General features: G+C 31.6%; 1 protein-coding gene across 1 annotated transcript in view; it reads left to right on the forward strand.

Annotated features, from left to right (window-relative positions):
• Positions 1-3,624: 3,624 nt before the first annotated feature.
• LOC139482853 (vezatin-like) overlaps positions 3,625-17,546 on the forward strand; it is a 33,407-nt gene continuing 19,485 nt past the window's right edge. The window contains exons 1-10 of the mRNA XM_071266896.1: positions 3,625-3,786; positions 5,091-5,216; positions 5,997-6,080; positions 7,509-7,654; positions 8,163-8,456; positions 8,895-9,044; positions 9,491-9,647; positions 10,169-10,241; positions 12,925-13,156; positions 13,681-13,865. Of these exons, the coding sequence (XP_071122997.1) occupies positions 3,751-3,786; positions 5,091-5,216; positions 5,997-6,080; positions 7,509-7,654; positions 8,163-8,456; positions 8,895-9,044; positions 9,491-9,647; positions 10,169-10,241; positions 12,925-13,156; positions 13,681-13,865 (1,483 nt within the window). The 5' untranslated portion in view covers positions 3,625-3,750. The remainder of the gene's footprint in view (positions 3,787-5,090; positions 5,217-5,996; positions 6,081-7,508; positions 7,655-8,162; positions 8,457-8,894; positions 9,045-9,490; positions 9,648-10,168; positions 10,242-12,924; positions 13,157-13,680; positions 13,866-17,546) is intronic.

A 17,546-nucleotide genomic window follows, 5' to 3' on the forward strand; every position in this document is an offset into this window, starting at 1 on the left:
GATGGCCTTCTGTGGATGTTTTTGACGAAGTCGTCGTTTTTGGGGAAATCTTGACTTTGCCATGGCAACGAAGAAACAATCTAGCAATGTTTTTGTATGCCACTGGAACGACTTTGTTGCCTTCATAATGATAGTACCCAAGTGTTTTTATTATTCCCAAAACAGTCAAACTACTATAAATGAGCTGAACAAACACAAATACATTAAACAAAGACACGGTGTCCGTAGATGGAAGTTTGTCCAAAACAGTTGTTAAGAAAACAATGTATGTTAACAGGAGACTAACACAGAAAGACAATCGCTCACCTGATGCTATTGGTATCAAGAATGATAAACTATTTACTGTACATATAATAATAGATGGGTAAACTAAATTAAGAACCAGAAAGTACGGTTTCCGAGTTAAATTTAAAACATAAATGATGTTCATGGAAATAGGACCAAATGAAATGTCATTATAAACTGAAGATGATAATTTCCATTCAGAATTTTCAATAGTGTAAATATTTAACATTGTAGTTAATGAAGTTCTCGGAATAACGGTGCTGTAGAAGTTGAGAGTAACGAACGAAAAATCGCATGTGTGTTTATCGAACGGATAATAGGTAATGTCCGTAGAACAACTTGTCTGCAGGACTGTTAGCAACGTTGTCTGGGCTGTTCCATTTTGCAAAAAGGATACAAATGCGGAATCACTATCAAACGAACTGCTGAACTGAAAGATTGAAGTTTGTTCCACCATATTTCGAATATAAATCTTTGGAACCCATACTTCATGTACATTTAGTTGTGTCTTAGTAATCTCACTGAATTCAGAATTATTCCATCTCGCACCAATTTGTTCATCGTCCCATGATAATGAAAATGTTCCAGCAAACGTCAAAATTCCGGTTAAAACATCAAAATCGATTACTGAGTTCAAGTAAAGATCAATATTTACTGTAACTGGTTCACTAAGATTGATTCTGGGGTGTAAACGTCTGGAGTAATTCGACAATAGATATTCATTCAAACGTTTCACGTCAGAATATAAAACAGCGTCAACAGGAATAACTATGAGCAGGATAAGCAGTGCTTTCATATTTCTTGTTCGACGACCCAACTGTCCAGATTTACATATATGGTTTTGTATATGGCAGATCGGAAAACCAATTCATTTATGAAATGAAAATAATAAATCACTTTGTAGAATGGATATCAACTGTAACGGGATAAACTAAAATCAATTTACAATTGTCTATCTTGTTAATCAAATATCTGAGCAGAAATACATTTTTTTTTAATTTTAAAAGCCCAGATTGATGTTTATCCCTACTATTGTTTTAATTCATATTATTGCTTATTCCCTACGGTCAACTTAGGAAAATTCTCAATAACGGAACAAATTTAAAGATAAATAATTAATTTGAAATTGAAAGAAATATAGCAAAATTTTGAAATATTAAAGGCTATTGATACAGTATAATAAACAAACATAATACGTTTGAAAGGCATGACACAGAGTATAGGTTTGTAGCTAAATGTAGAGAATTTGTATAAAACATTGATAAATACCCGATATTGCAGTTGAAGTAATTTTTCTTGAATAAGGCTTAAAACTGCGTCAGTCAGTATACATGTATGTGTAGCATTTAAAAAGAATAGGAGAAAGGGAAAACCTGTATAATAATGATGAAAATAATAATTTATATATGTTTGATAAATGCATGTGGATATTACTTTTTGTTGGAGGTCATACCGTAAACACGTTTCAAACATCAACAAATATTAAAAAAAGAAAATGTGGCATGATTGCCAATGAGACAACTCTTCACAAGAGATCAAAATGACACAGAAATTAACAACTATAGGTCACCGTACGGCCTTCAACAATAAGCAAAGCCCATATCGCATAGTCAGCTATAAAAGGTCCCGAAATGACAATGTAAAACAATTCAAACGAGAAAACTAACGGCCCTATTTATATAAAAAAAAATGAACGAAAAACAAATATGTAGCACATAAACAAATGACAACCACTGAATTACAGGCTCTCTGGTGGCTATTGGAGGTTGTCTCATGTACATTCATACGAATTCTTATTTTTATAAGATTTTGTAAATTATAAAGCAGTTGATTAATGTTTTAAATTCAATTACCACATATATATAACGTCTCGGTACCCAAATTGCACCGAATACCCAAATTGCCGACTTATTTTAAAAGTAAAAGTAGTAGCGGAAATCTTACATGTTTTCTTAGAGATGAAACAATTTGTATTTTTATCATTTGACATTATACACGTTTTTCAACATAAGTATTGAATATGCACAAAACGTTCACGGTATACATCAACATATGAAAACTGCAAAAGGCCAAATATACGGAAACATCGACATACGACGTCTACTAAAAGTTCATATTTTTAAAATTAACAAATAAAATATGTTACAAGCCTCAATTTCGTAAGAAATGAAAAGTACGCATAGATATATAAATATATAAAGAAATTACACAAATTATCCGTAATTCGAATTATAATCCTGGTACCTTTGATAACTATTTTAAGGCTGCGAATTTAAGCATTGATGCAATTTGGGTATTCCTTATTTCAGAATCATGAGTTGTTTGGAGGTCTAATCAAACCATTTTTTTTTATGATTCAGTATAAATTCAAAATTAAATTGGTGGAACCATAAAGTGGACAATGATAAATTCACAAAAAAATCAACAACATAGAATTGGAACTTTTGTCTGATTAATAAATAAACGTGGGTGAAAAAACTGTCAAAATTGTTGCAATTTGGGTACTCTCACGTTACACTTTTTTTTGTAAAATTCTAAGCTTTTAACTTGTATACATTATTGTTTTGGGGCCATCATAAGCCAGCTACTGTGTTCAGGATTATATTGCTGTGTTGAAGACCCATTGGTGGCTTAGGGATGTTTTCTGCTTTTTTTTCTCGGATTAATGTCATCTTAGTCTTTGACACATTTCTTATTTCCATTCTCAATTTTATTGCTCTATGATATAACTTTGTAATGATAGCTAATATATATAAAACATTCAAAAGGACAAGGTATGGGGTGGGTTAAAACAAGTTAGCGAAATCCCAATTCTCATCCTTACCGGCCTTGGACAGTGGTGTAGCAGTACAACATAAGAACGAACTACACATCAGAGATTACTCGATCGCAGTTATTGACAGCAATAAAAATTTATCGAAGAATGACGGAAGTTAGGGCAATATCAGTTTACATTGCCGATCTGACATCTGCATGTTACAGTCATCAAAAATTTTCAAAATACAACCAACATTATCCACCCATTGTGTATAGTATCCGATACGACCCTCAATTCAATATGTAACACGAAAAAATAAGTAAATTTCAGACAAACCATTCACAACTAGCATGTACGCAATACAAGATACAACTATTTCACATGAAAAAATAATTGTCATTTGTGGTATTCCATAACTGGAAGGATTTCCTTGCAATAGAAGAAGGAGAAGAAGATTATTTTAACAAATTTTGTATATTGAGTTTTTAACTTAATTCATCCTTGATCCTCCCTATTTCAATCTACTAGAACTGCATATTCACACCGCTAGCTAAAGTGTCCCTTCGAAGGAGGATTTTATTAGTAAATCGAAGTTAAATTGAAGTAGTGGTGTCGTTCCCCGTTACCTTTTTGTCCAAGGATTGCAAACCGTAGTTTTTCTTTTTTTTTTTCACATTGCAATAGTTGTTGTAGGTACGATCGCTGAAATGGACGAAGAATCAGACGAGGATGTTTATTTTGCGGTATTTTTAATTTACGGTGGTTTGTTTAGAAATCAGTGGTCCAAACACAAAATCAAATAATTTGCTATAAATAATATAAAAAAAAGTGGATATTTGCCTGTCCAAAATTGATGCATTGCCATGATCGCTATGTTGCTTTTGGAGCCAACTGACAGCCTTGGGTCCATATAAATCTGTCCTCAATTTGTATTTTCATTGGTAAAAATTTTGACAAAAATGTCCATTTTGATCGAAATTTTTACCAATGAGTAAAGTATTAATCATAATGCAAAGATGATTATGTAAAGAAACAAGTTAAAAGTGAGAGGTTATCTAAAAAAATGTGTCTTATTTTATAAGTTCATATACAATGTATAAAGGGGGGGGGCCTTTTTCGGGACGTCAGTATTGGGTGTTTTTAAGCTAAGGATTTCAGGATTGATCATTTCCGGATACAGGAATTCTTTTTTGAATTTCGGGACGTTGGGATTTAACTTTCTTTAAACTTCAGGACCTTGGGATTTCATGTTTTTAATCCTGGATTTCGGGATCGGGACCCGTCCAACCCCTCCTCATGTATGAGGCCAAACATAAAACAAATTTTGACAGATAGATATAAATAGGCTTTTTTTTTGCAAAGAGAAATTGAAATGTAAGATTTTTTTTTAGTAATCATGACTTTTATGAAGGTGGAGAAAGGTGGAGGGATCTGGCTAGGATGAAATTTGAAAAAAATCAGAATGAGCAACTTGGCAAATAAAACAGGCAGGATGACTATATATGTAAAAAAAAGTCAGGATAAACCATTAGAAATAAGGAAGGACTGAATGGAGTGAAAAATAAAAAAGTCAGGACAAAGATGTCAACTAAAAAAAGTGCAGGACAAAATTTATCATCTTTGCCCCATAAAAGTCAAATAGTAGCTCCCTTAAGGTGGTACCTAACACTACAGGGAGATAACTCTGTAAAATCAGCTAAACGTTTTAATTACGTTGTGTTGTTAAGGGAAAATTAAGCTTCTCAATGATCAAAATAAGTGTATGTCAAACTGCTATAAAACCAGTGTAATTTTTCTGATAAAACGGTTGGTTCAAAATTTTTGAAATTTTTATATTTTTGTAAAAGGGTCAAAGTAAATACTTTGTCAAAATTTTAAGAAAATTAAACGAGCCAAATTAATTTTAGTTAAAGTGTTGGGTACCACCTTAAAAATAAAGTTTTTGTGTTTGGTTGTTTGACCAATTTTTGTATAAGGTTTTAGGTTAGAGCATTGGTATCATGATGACACTACAAATTTTAAAGTAAGTACATTTTTTTTTATGTAGAATTCTCCATTGATGAAACATCTGGAAGAAGCTGGGATTGATATTAAGGATGAGACTGTTATTCAATCCAACAAACCAGATACTGTAAAAAAAGAAAATACTTCTAAGATTCATTTTAGCACACAAGTAAGTACATGTAAAATCATTGTAGTTTAAATCATATAACTTGTAATTCATTGATGACCTTCATTAGTTTTGCTAATATGGCTTAGGGTATTATTAATTCGAAGTGGTCAGCGGCTGATTCATGGGGTGTAGAGAACTCTAGTGTCATTAATAGCTAAGTTGACTGAATAAATAAGCAATGTTGCTGTCCACCTGATTGTCTTTTTCTGACTTTTATGTTGATAAGCGAGACATATTCTCTGTGTCAACAGTTTATTTATTTTTGTTTTAGGAAATAATAGCTCCTTTCTTTTAAAAAAATCCAGTATCATCACTTATTACAGGGTTTGACAGACGTAATTTAATTACAAAAATTATTTAGCAGTTATATACATGTAGACTGAAATAGATTGAAATTAAGTTATTCTTCATATGTTTTCATGTTAGTGACCACCGGAAACACAAAGAAGAAGTTTTAATAGATATAGGAAGATGTGGTATGAGTGCCAATGAGACAACTCTCCATCCAAGTCCAGTTTAGATGAAAAATTCCAGTTTTTGTCAATATTTCGATGGCATATTACTTGTAGATTAATTATTACCTATATAAAATTGAGAAAGGAAACGGGAATGTGTCAAAGCGACAACAACCCGACCATAGAGCAGACAACAGCCTATGTATATGTACATGTGTACATCAATGATAAAAGGTATGCTCAGAAGGATTTTAAAATTTTAAGAAAATGAAGGAAGACCAAGTGCAGACCTCTTTGTCTTATTTTGATATATTTTATATTTTAGTTGCAATGCTGGTTCTCTTACGTGTATTGTTTTATCATTAGTGTTTTGGGAATAAATATCTTAAAAGAAGAGAAAACTAACTTGGTAAGTTTTTTATCATTATTTGTAACATGTACTTAAGATCGTACCATATCAATGTTTTTATTGCTGTTCACATATTAGTTAAACATTTGAGAATTTATTATTGTAAACAAAAATATTTCTTTACAAAAAATAGAGATGAACTACTAAGTTTACTTTGCAGTTTAGCTCAAATGTGTCTGGGACATATATGTTCAAATCTATAAAACTTATTTCCCAGAAACATATGATGGTATTCTTTACTACTTATACATGAACATGTATGTAGTGATTGTTGATAACCTAATTGATTTCCGTTAATTGACCTAAATTTCAGTGAATTTGACCAAAATGTCATGCTTTAGTTTCTTTGATGCTATTATTTTCCTTATTTCTTGAGGAAATGACTTTTATATGTCAATGAATATCATTATCATGGTGACCTCTTTGTCATGTTTGATTTACATGCAGGTCAATATATACTTAAAAATGATATTCAATCTTGCAACATTTTTAGAATAGTATGATATGGAAAAAAGATATTTGATTTTGTTCAGTTCAATCATTTATGAAAGTGAAATAACAAAGTAATAATTCCCTTTTAGCAGCCAATTTTGTTCAATTTGGTCAAAATAAGAAAAGTCTTACTAAAGAAAAATATCTGATGAATAATTCACTTGATATCCACTTGAAAGTGAATAATTCAAATTCATTTGAATTGATATTCCTGTGACCTTCAATTTAACCCATTAGCTAGTGATTGGTTATGCATGTATAAGTCTAATCTGAGATTGCTCTGACTTCCAACAGCTGTTTTCAAATTCAACCTGGGGCCATGTTTATAACGGATAATATGACCGTCTGGAGTCTCCAGAGGTCATCTTAATCGTTAATTAGAGGGGGTGTAGTCTAAAATACACATGAAATTTTGATATATATATTATGGATTAAATATATTGTTGACTGTTTATTTCAGACTAATCTGCATTTGTATATATGTTTTAGTATGTTATAAATCAAATATGAGAATTTGAGTCAAATTGTCGAACATAAATTTTGATAGCTAATGCCCCTTTACTAGATACCCAGGGACTGCGTTGTGCATTGCCAATGTCGCAATTTGCGATTTTTTAATTTTTCTTGCGACATAATATGGCTGCTGGCAATGTTTCTGGCGCCAACATATTCCTATATGTAAAAATTTCCAATTCTTAACAATATCGATCTTGATTTAAATTGGTAGAAGTTAGAAAAATAAATTGTATGAAATTTTACCTGGCGACAAGTTAATGACTTTGGTATCATACCTGGCTGAAGTTTCTAAATTTATTTGTTTATTTCACCAATAATTTGAAGTCTTAATCTTTCATATGTTTTATGACTGAAGTATAAAAATAACAAAACTATTTAAGGAAAAGAAAGAAGTTAAAAATTGTTATCATTACATTTCAGGAGAATTTATACAAAGAAAAATTACTTTTGTTGGCTGTAAAGTCAAAAGCATTTGAACAAGATGACCAACAGTTTTTAGAAAATTTTAAAGAAAAATATGAAGAAAAGAAACAACCAAACATGGATCTTTTTATCAAATCAAAGATGTAAGTATGTAGAGATATTGTGAATTTTGAGATATGACTTTGCAGTTTTATTGCAGGGTTTTACAGGATAACCCGCTATGGTGGAAACATCTTTGTAATTATCCTTTTGAAAGTTGTGAACTTTATCCATTCCAAAAGTTTATTGCCTTGTGGTCACAGATGATAAAGAGTCAAATTCTCCCATGTGTTTTAAAGAGTAAACCTCGTTCAAACAGTTCTATTGCCCTGTCATCACATTTGATAAAGATTCAAATTCTCTCGTGTGTTTTAAAGGATAAACTTTGGTTAACATGGTTAAGGGAGATAACTATTCAAATCAGAAATACGATAGTAATAGTCAGTTTTCATGTGAAACAGAATTATAACATTCTATGTTACTTTGAAATGTATTTATGAAAAGGGTTTAATGAAACATACTACTGATTTTTTTTTTAAAGCTTTGTCCCTTAACCTAAATTTACTTCCTTAAAAGATAAATAAATGCATTTTTTTTTTATATATTTTACAGGTTAACAATGATTGCTTTGCCATGTCTGCTGGCCTATCTGTTTAGTAGAGTTGTCTACCCTGATCTTCCATGGAAGTACAAGACATTAACAGATTTTTCAGCCATTTGTTCTTTACTGTATATCATTGCTAATATAGTGAAATATTTTTTATTGATATATCAAAGATGGAAGCTTGAACATATGTATGATGTAGTAGTGAATTGTATTCAGACGGGTGAAACTATGGTGAAATACACTCAGAAATCACTCAGATTGATTCAGGAGTCAGAACTGGTTTCCAGGGGATTTACTTTGTAAGCGAAAACATTTTGTATCAGTAATATCTAACTAAACTTATTCCTTATCAAGCAACAGTAAAGCTAGCATAAATTTATGTTGGCTAACTTTTAAATCTATCTATTGTTACTTTAGATATTTAGTCCTTATACGAATTTATGCAACCTCAATTGCTATTTACAGCTCATGATGAAATTGTCTTAAAAACTAACAAATTATCATGGCCATGGGATCTTTTATAATTAACTGGTTTAAATGAATGATATGTACTCAGAAAAAGAAAATAAATCTGAATGAGACATACATTTGACAGATAGTTCCAATCTGACACTTACACAACCCAAAACCAACAACCCATTCAGATTCCTCATATTTGTTTTCTAGAATAATCATGACCTCAGTTTCCACTACTGCCATCCACCATCCCATCTTTATTTTATTTTTAATATTTATAGAGTGAGTCAAAAGAGTCCTTTATCTAGATTAGAACAAAATTCTTTACATCATACTCAAAGACAGTGCTCACAGCTAAGATCAGAATTGTTTCACTCTGCCAGAAATTGTTTCTTGGTTCTCAAGTCAGCAGCAACAAATCTTGTCACTAGGTAAGTGTCAAAGGAGTTTAGATAATCAGTAATGAATATCTCCAAATGTACACATGAATGCAACAGAAAAAAAACAATCCTGCAGATTTTTTTATTTTTGTTGAAATCATTTGTCAAGAACCATTTACAATTTTGAGGATAACTTATTTCTTTGTGTAATTATGTTGTTGTTATCAACATGATCAAATTGACTTAAAATTTGTATTTTGTTGAATCTTTCAATTTATGATTTCTTTCCATCAAGGGTTACCCATCAATATTGGATATCCAAATATATTAATGATACTATAGTAATACACTTACCAACAGTCTAGATAAGCTTCAAACAGCTTAAAAGAGAAGAATATAAAAAATACTCTGGACATTAAATTTTATGATTGTGCAAAATACCTGAATAGACTAATTTTGTGCCTGATTTTGTGATGACTATGTTTTTGTTCATACAGCTGCCCTTTAGATGCCAGCATAGATAATGTAATGAACTACTTATGTCATATACCTATAGAAGAGTTTGGTCAGTGTTTACAGATCACTGGTGATACAGACGAGTCTACAAAACAATTATATACTTTAACTGATGGTTTCTCTGTGGCATCACTTAAGGTAATATTAACTCTATGTTACCTGATTGATTTTCTTTGGCGTCAATCAAGGTTTTTAACGCTTGCACACTTTAACTGATTTTATGTGGCATTTCATCAAAGAAATTTATGTCAGAAATTCCTTAGGCATCAACAGAGTCAAAAAGTGTAAAAAGACATGATAAAGGAGAAAAGGGTTTTATATAGAACTCCTTAATGGTCCTCTCAGTGAATTTAAACAACTGTTTCTGTTCACCTTACTTATGGTTAGCATTATGCAATATTCAAACATTTAATCGTACTGAAGGAGATACCTAAGTTTCAAACGACTATCTTATTTTATAAACTTGAAGTTACAGACAAAATGTATCGTTTTAATCATGCTTATACTGGAATATTGTTTTAGTTGTCAAGTAAGATGGGGTCTTAAACAACATGGTAAAAATTTGCATGAGGAATAATTTATCTATGATAAAATAATTTCTTATAAATGACATTTTTTTTGTTTTGTTTTATTTAAATCATCTGTTTTATGTTTTACAGGGATTAAAGCATTTGTTCCATTTGCAACAATCTGAATTTCTGAGAAGACTAACACTGACCTTTATTGAGAGTGGTAAGATAGTTATTGTGTTGTTTGACAGTGTCTAAACAAGCGAAAAAAGAATCACTTGTGTCATCTGGTATTGTCTGCATTGTCCATGTCACACTTTATGTCCATCTGAATCTCATTAGAAATACCTGCATAGAATTCAACCAAACTTGCAAAGATTATTCTACAAGAAAATTTTACTGTGGATTCATTTATTTTTCGTGGTTACCATTTTTCGTGGACTGAGGAAATCTTGCAATTTTGTGGATATTTGATTTCGTGGTTTTGCTGAAGTCTGCATAGGACCTTAATATAAAAAAAATTTGTCATTCGTTGATTATTTATATTCCTGGTTCAACTGTATCCACGAAACCCACGAAAATTGGTATCCACAAAACCCACGAAAATTGGTATCCACAAATAATATTGAATCCACAGTATCAGAGTTACTATGGGGGTTTTGCATACCAACACACAGACCTCACAATTTCTGCTTGTACCCGTTTGTTTATCTGTAACACCTAGAAAAAGGCTTGATAGAATTCAACCAATCATGTACAGATACTTCTACAGGGCATGTAGTTGTGCTCTTGTTTTATCATTTTTAAATAAGAGATATGTTGGTACTTATCTCCAAAACATGGACTTAGCTTTTCTGCTTATACAGTATTATTCCCAGTATTTTTAAAAACACAGGTAGTACCCTTGGAATTTGGATTAGAAATAGGATTGTAACCTTTAAAATAAAGCACTTCTATTGTAGGACATTTTATATAAAATATATTTACCTAGCATCATGTTAACAAATGTTGCACCTTGGTATCATGATGCTTTAATGCCTCATTAAGTGCATTGTGATAATATTTGGTGACATAAAGAGGACACATATTTTCTTGAAGACTCACAAAATTTTTTAATTTGGCAATTACTAGAGAATGCAAAACAAGAGGCTGTCACAACGACAGCAAACCAGATTTATTAATATTTATTTGTGTCCTGGCAATATCACAAGAACCATTACTGATGAATGGTGAAAGTGAAAATCATCAATATCAAATTTGACCTCCATTTTGTCATCAGTATCAACATCTTAAAATTTGAAAAGCTTAGATTGAATGGTTCATGAGTAAATGCAACAACGTGAATTGAAACGCCATTTCACAATCTTTCAAGAACCATAACTCCTGAACGGTAAAAGTCAAAATCGTCATTATTGAACTTGACCTCTAATTTGCCATCAGTAACAACATATAAGAATTCAAAAGCTTTGGTTGAATGGTTCATGAGAAAATGCACGGACATGACTGGAAACACCATTTTTCAATCTTTCAAGAACCATAACTCCTGAACGGTAAAAGTCAAAATCGTCATTATTGAACTTGACCTCCATTTTGTCATCAGTAACAACATATTAAAATTTGGGAAGCTTAGATAGAACAGTTCATGCGTAAATGCACGGACACGACTGGAAACTCCATTTTTCAATCTTTCAAGAACCATAACTCCTGAACGGTAAAAGTCAAAATTGCCATTATTGAACTTGACCTTCATTTAGTAGCAACCCCATCACTGCAACGTTATCGATGGAAATACTGCAATTTTTCATGTGTAATCCACTTTTTTTGATTTTTTCTCGAAATCCATAAATAATTTATCAGACAACCCTAAGACTGTTAAAAACGTAATTAAAATATCTTTTCATTGATATATGTTTCACCTCTATAAACTTAATATTTCTTTTATTTCTATTGTGTTAAACTTTGGAATTGTGGTAGAAATCGGCGATTGTTGACAAACGTTTTCGTTCCGTCATTCCGTGATGTCTTGTTATTTTGATTTAGTTGTCAGTAACAACATATTAAAATTTTAAAAGATTTAGTTGAACAGTTCATGAGTTAATGCACGGACAACATTTGATTGCCGCCCGCCCGCCTGCCCGGCCGCCCGCCCGCCCGACCGACCGACCGACCGCCCGCCCGCCGTACATCCCCAAATCAATAACCGACATTTTTGTCACAAAAATCCGGTTAACAAAATGAGATAAAAAAGTAAAACATTTGTTTTCCAAAGTGTTGGTGGTACCTATATTTGACAATACTACACATTGCATATACATATTCAATATGGGAACAACTATAACATTAAGACATTGCAATAGGTTAAAACGACAAAACCATTCATCTTTTACTTTTGAAGAGTTATTGAAAGATTTCTTTTTTGGCAAACACTCAGCTGCTTTTCCAACAAATGATCTTAGATTGAGTAGAACCTAAAATATGTTTACATTTATCAAATACATCTAAAATATTTTTAAATGTAAAAATGTCTTTGGAATTTGATGTCATGCTTCTACCAGGTTACTTTATAATGTGTGATATATTTTTTCACCTGTCTTGCTCTACTTCCTTTTTGAAAGATATATATATAGAAATAAGAAGATGCCATCTTGTTACCAATGATACAACTATCCATCTACATGTAAGATCAAAATACAAGGATGTAAACAACTGCAAGGCACTTCAACAATGAGCAAATCATGCTGTGTAATAAGCTATTAAAGGCACAAGATGTGAAACAATTTAAAAAAGGAAACCAACAGTAGAATTTATAAAAAAATAATTGAAAAACAATTTTTGTATTTTGACTTTACCTGAATCTTAACTTTTCGGTAAACATGAATTTGAATTCTATTTTTTTTTTATTTCAGACACTTCCCTTTTAAACACAAGACCTGAAATAAGTAATATAATCAGTAATGTGACTAGTACACTACAAAACAATACTGATCAATTACAAAGATCATACAACATTCATTCTTGTTGTGCAATCAGCCAGGAAACCCAGTCTGTTAGAGCTCCAGCATCACAAACGTCTGCCACCAGTGATGTATACATAGCAGTACACAGTCTGGATCTTCATCTGCAGGCAGCTTTACTCAGGTTTGTCTGATAGTTTACCCTGCCCCTCTCCCTGCTAAATATTGCATTCACTTTGTCCATATGCCCTATAGTTTTACCATGGCAAATGGAATCATTTTAACACACTTTAGAATTATTGCATCTAAGCAAACTGAAATACCTAGAAAAAAGTTTTTGGAATTTTTTCTTCATTCCCATTAAAAAAATCCATATAATTAAAATAGTAACTTAGAATTCTTGGATTACTTATTCTGAGAATATTTTTTATTCAACAATATCAGAGATTACTGTATACATAATGTTGGTAGCTAATGGTTCAAAAATGTATCATACTTGTTTCAACATCTATTCCGTGCCATTTTTAAAAGCATTAATTTTTGAATTCACAGGTATTTATTTAAAAAGCATATAACAGTGAGGGTTGATTTTTTGTTGACAAAAGTCATTAACAAGGGAATTCAAAGAAAGAGGTGGTATATCAACAAAAGGCAACCCAACAACAAAAATACTCAAAAGCAATTATTTTTTTTATGTTGCTTTTTCAGGATAAGATCTTTATCGACCATAATGGAACATCAGTTAGAAAGAGCAGAAGATTCATCAAATGAATTTGACCAATCAGGTGACAGCTTATTACAACAGATCAAACAGGAACTACTGGCTTGCAAAGGATGCTGGGAAGAGGGGTTAAGCAGAGTTGAAAATTTATTAAAATCTAAAGAAGAACCTGGTAAGTTGTACAATATTGGGGGGAACATGCTGACTTTCACCTTATATTTGCATTGGTAATATTGATTCTCAAATCAAAAGAAAAGGAATCTATAATCTGCTTAATTTTGGGTAAATGAGCTTTTATTGGCTATTGAAGTCTTATATGAAAAGAAAAATTTGTGTTATGGGGCAAAATATTTTACACTGTATTGAAGGAAAAAAACAAGGAGTTCAAACATCTAACACAAATTCTTAAACCTCACCTAACTACATCCTTAAAAGTATTTAATTTTTATTGTCATCACTTGATTTCTGTTTTCAATTGTTTTCATCACCATTGAGTGTTTAAGAAAAAGTCCTTTTTAGCTCACCTGGCCCGAAGGGCCAAGTGAGCTTTTCTCATCACTTGGCGTCCGTCGTCCGGCGTCCGTCGTCTGTCGTCCGTCGTATGCTTCGTCGTCGTCGTCGTCGTCGTCCGTCGTTAGCTTTTACAAAAATCTTCTCCTCTGCAACTACTGGGCCAATTTTTACCAAACTTGGCCACAATCATTATTAGAGTATGTAGTTTAAAAATTGTGTCCGGTGACCCGGCCAACCAACCAAGATGGCCGCCATGGCTAAAAATAGAACATAGGGGTAAAATGCAGTTTTTGGCTTATAACTCAAAAACCAAAGCATTTAGAGCAAATCTGACATGGGGTAAAATTGTTAATCAGGTCAAGATCTATCTGCCCTGAAATTTTGAGATGAATCAGACAACCCGTTGATAGGTTGCTGCCCCTGAATTGGTAATTTTAAGGAAATTTTTAGACAAACCGAACAACCCATTGTTGGGTTGCTGCCACTTTTTATTTTTTAAAAAGATGTGCAGTTTGTGGTTATCATCTTTGATATTTATCAAGATAAAGATAAACTGTAAACAGCAAAAATGTCCAGATAGTAAGATCTATAATAAAGTTGAATGACCAAAATGGTCAATTGATCTCTTAAGCTCAGTTTAACCAATTTGTTCATTATATTTGTTAAAATTTAAAAAATCTTCTCCTCTGAACATACTGGGCCTTGTATTTCTAAACTGTAACTGAATGTTCCTTAGAGTAACTGGCTTATATAAAATTGTATCTGAAGCTTTGATTTATTAACATTGTCTTTTAAAATACAAATTTCAAGTAGTTTTGTAAAGACGCAATGTGAATACATTTACAATTTTCAGTAGCTTTAATGACAGCTTGTTATATATCTTCAATGATAACTATTTTCATGACTCGAAAAAAATCTAGATGTATAATGGGGAATCAATTTTGATGAAATTGAAATCTGCCACTTCGATTGAATATTTTTTTTTATAGGTAAACCAGATTTATATGCTTTCATTCATCAGTGTTTTGAACCATATGTTTAAGTTTATTACTTTTGAAAAATAATTGGTATTTATCAAAGAATATGTATTTTCAGTAACAGCCAACTTATTTCCAGCTGTTCTAACTTCTATTCAATTTTTGTGTATTAGATAATGGAAATTGATCTGTTTACAAAATAACATGGTGTGAACTTCATGTCATATGTGGGTCTCATTGGAGTCTAAGTATGTCACGGGATAGCCGTTTTCGTAAGCATGACACATGAAAGTGAAAATGGGAAATGAAGTCTAGCGGAACACGGGAAATTCCAAAAAAAAATAGAATTGCTTACGTACATAGTGTAAGAGGAATATGGAAATCTGACGAAACAGTAAGCGGGATCCAGAATCAGAACCCCCACCCAAGGAGACCCCCTCATATCGCATTTACTTCTTATGCTTGAATTGGTTGCATCTTTGGTTGTAATGACTTCTTTTCAGTATAGTTATTCCTGTGACAGATACTTATAGAAAAATATTTCAGTTGATTACATGTATTAACTTTTTTGCACTGATTACTGGTAAAAGATTATCACAATGTATTTTCCATTTGAGGATTCTAGATTAAGGATTTTAATTTAATTTATTATTTTAATTCTATTAATTATCATGTAATTCATTGAAAAGTCATTTTGTTTGATGCTTGAAAGAATTTGATAATACTTAGGGCACAGATATTTCAAATTTGTTTAATAATAACAGACACTCAGCAGAGAAGAAGTAGGATAGGATGGTAGTTAAAATAATTTTATTTTGAAAAAGATTTTATAAAGACAATAAAGAATTATTCTGGATTTTAATAGTACTTACTATTGCTGTTCACAAAATGTGTAAGGGTAGGCATACAGATTTAAATACGAAGGCAGGAAACAGAACTATATTTTGTTTTTGCCTTGGAGAAGTAACTGCATTTTTTTAGTTTTATAGAATTGTAAATGAGTTCATAAAATGTACTATTAAAATTAAACACCTTGTGATCTTATATTAACATGAGAATCTCACAGAGTAAACATTTTAAACAAATATATTTATTTGCAACAATTTATTGATTTCATGTAAAATAACTCCAGTATTTCTTATAATGTGGAAATTAAAAGAATGTCTCAGTATATAATTATTTGAGAATTATCTTCTGTATATTTAATAATAAATAATTAACATCCAGTGTACACGTCTATAGTTAAGGTGGTACCTAACACTACAGGGAGATAACTCTGTAAAGTCAGCTAAAGGTTTTAATTATGTTGTGTTGTAAAGGGAATATTAAGCTTCTCAGTGATCAAAATTGGTGTTTGTCAAACTGCTATAACCAGTGTAATTTTTCTGATAAAATGGTTGATTCAAAATTTTTGAAATTTTTATATTTTTGTTAAAGGGTCAAAGTAAATACTTTGTCAAAATTTTATGAAAATTAAACGAGCCAATTTAATTTTAGTGAAAGTGTTGGGTACCACCTTAATTTTCATGAGGTGGTGTCAACGTGTAATGTTCCATCCTATAGGGAAGACCACATGACTAAGATACTGTCAGACATGTTGAAATGTTCAATTTTATAAATCAAATTATTCAGTTGAGATCTTATCCAATCATAAGACTTCTACAATTTCTATTCTTCTCAGTTTTCTTCCAATATATTCTTCATCTATGTCATTGCCAGAACTTAAACTTTGTTTTAAAAATTTCTCTAAGATTTTGGCTCATTACTATATAGATAAAAAAGTTTGAGGCGCAGCCAATTATCATAGAAAGTTTTAAAATTTCGATAAGGATTTTCAGATTTTTCAAACTGAAGTCACTTTGTCCCCATATGATATTCAGTATATAATTCATTGGTTCACTGTAGGGTGTAGACCCTAGTACCATGATGGCTAAACGTTCAACCAATTCTACATCTTCATAACAGTCCAAATCTTTAAGAAAGTAATCTAACAGATCTTGTAACATGGATTTATTAAATCCATTGCAATATAAAATGATGGATTGTCTTAAAAACAGTTGTTTGTTATTATGAAGAGCTTTATCTGAATTCAGGATCTTCCCATATACATATGACAATACCTCTCTGTAATAGCTTGGCTTGATTTTGTCTCTCAGGGGATCCAAAAGAGTACACTTCTCTGTAATAGACATGAATTCATGTGTTAACTCTCTCCAGTATTGTGGTAAATCCATCAATCCAGTAACACATGATTCGTCACTTTCGATACTCATATTCTGTTGTATCTTTGCTTTCTCAACAAGTTTATAAGCGATGCCTGTCAGGCACGAGAAGGATTTTATCTCTACTTCTTTACCAACTCT

Source organism: Mytilus edulis, chromosome 1 (assembly GCF_963676685.1).
Source record: "Mytilus edulis chromosome 1, xbMytEdul2.2, whole genome shotgun sequence".
In the NCBI taxonomy this organism is placed as follows: Eukaryota; Metazoa; Mollusca; class Bivalvia; order Mytilida; family Mytilidae; genus Mytilus; species Mytilus edulis.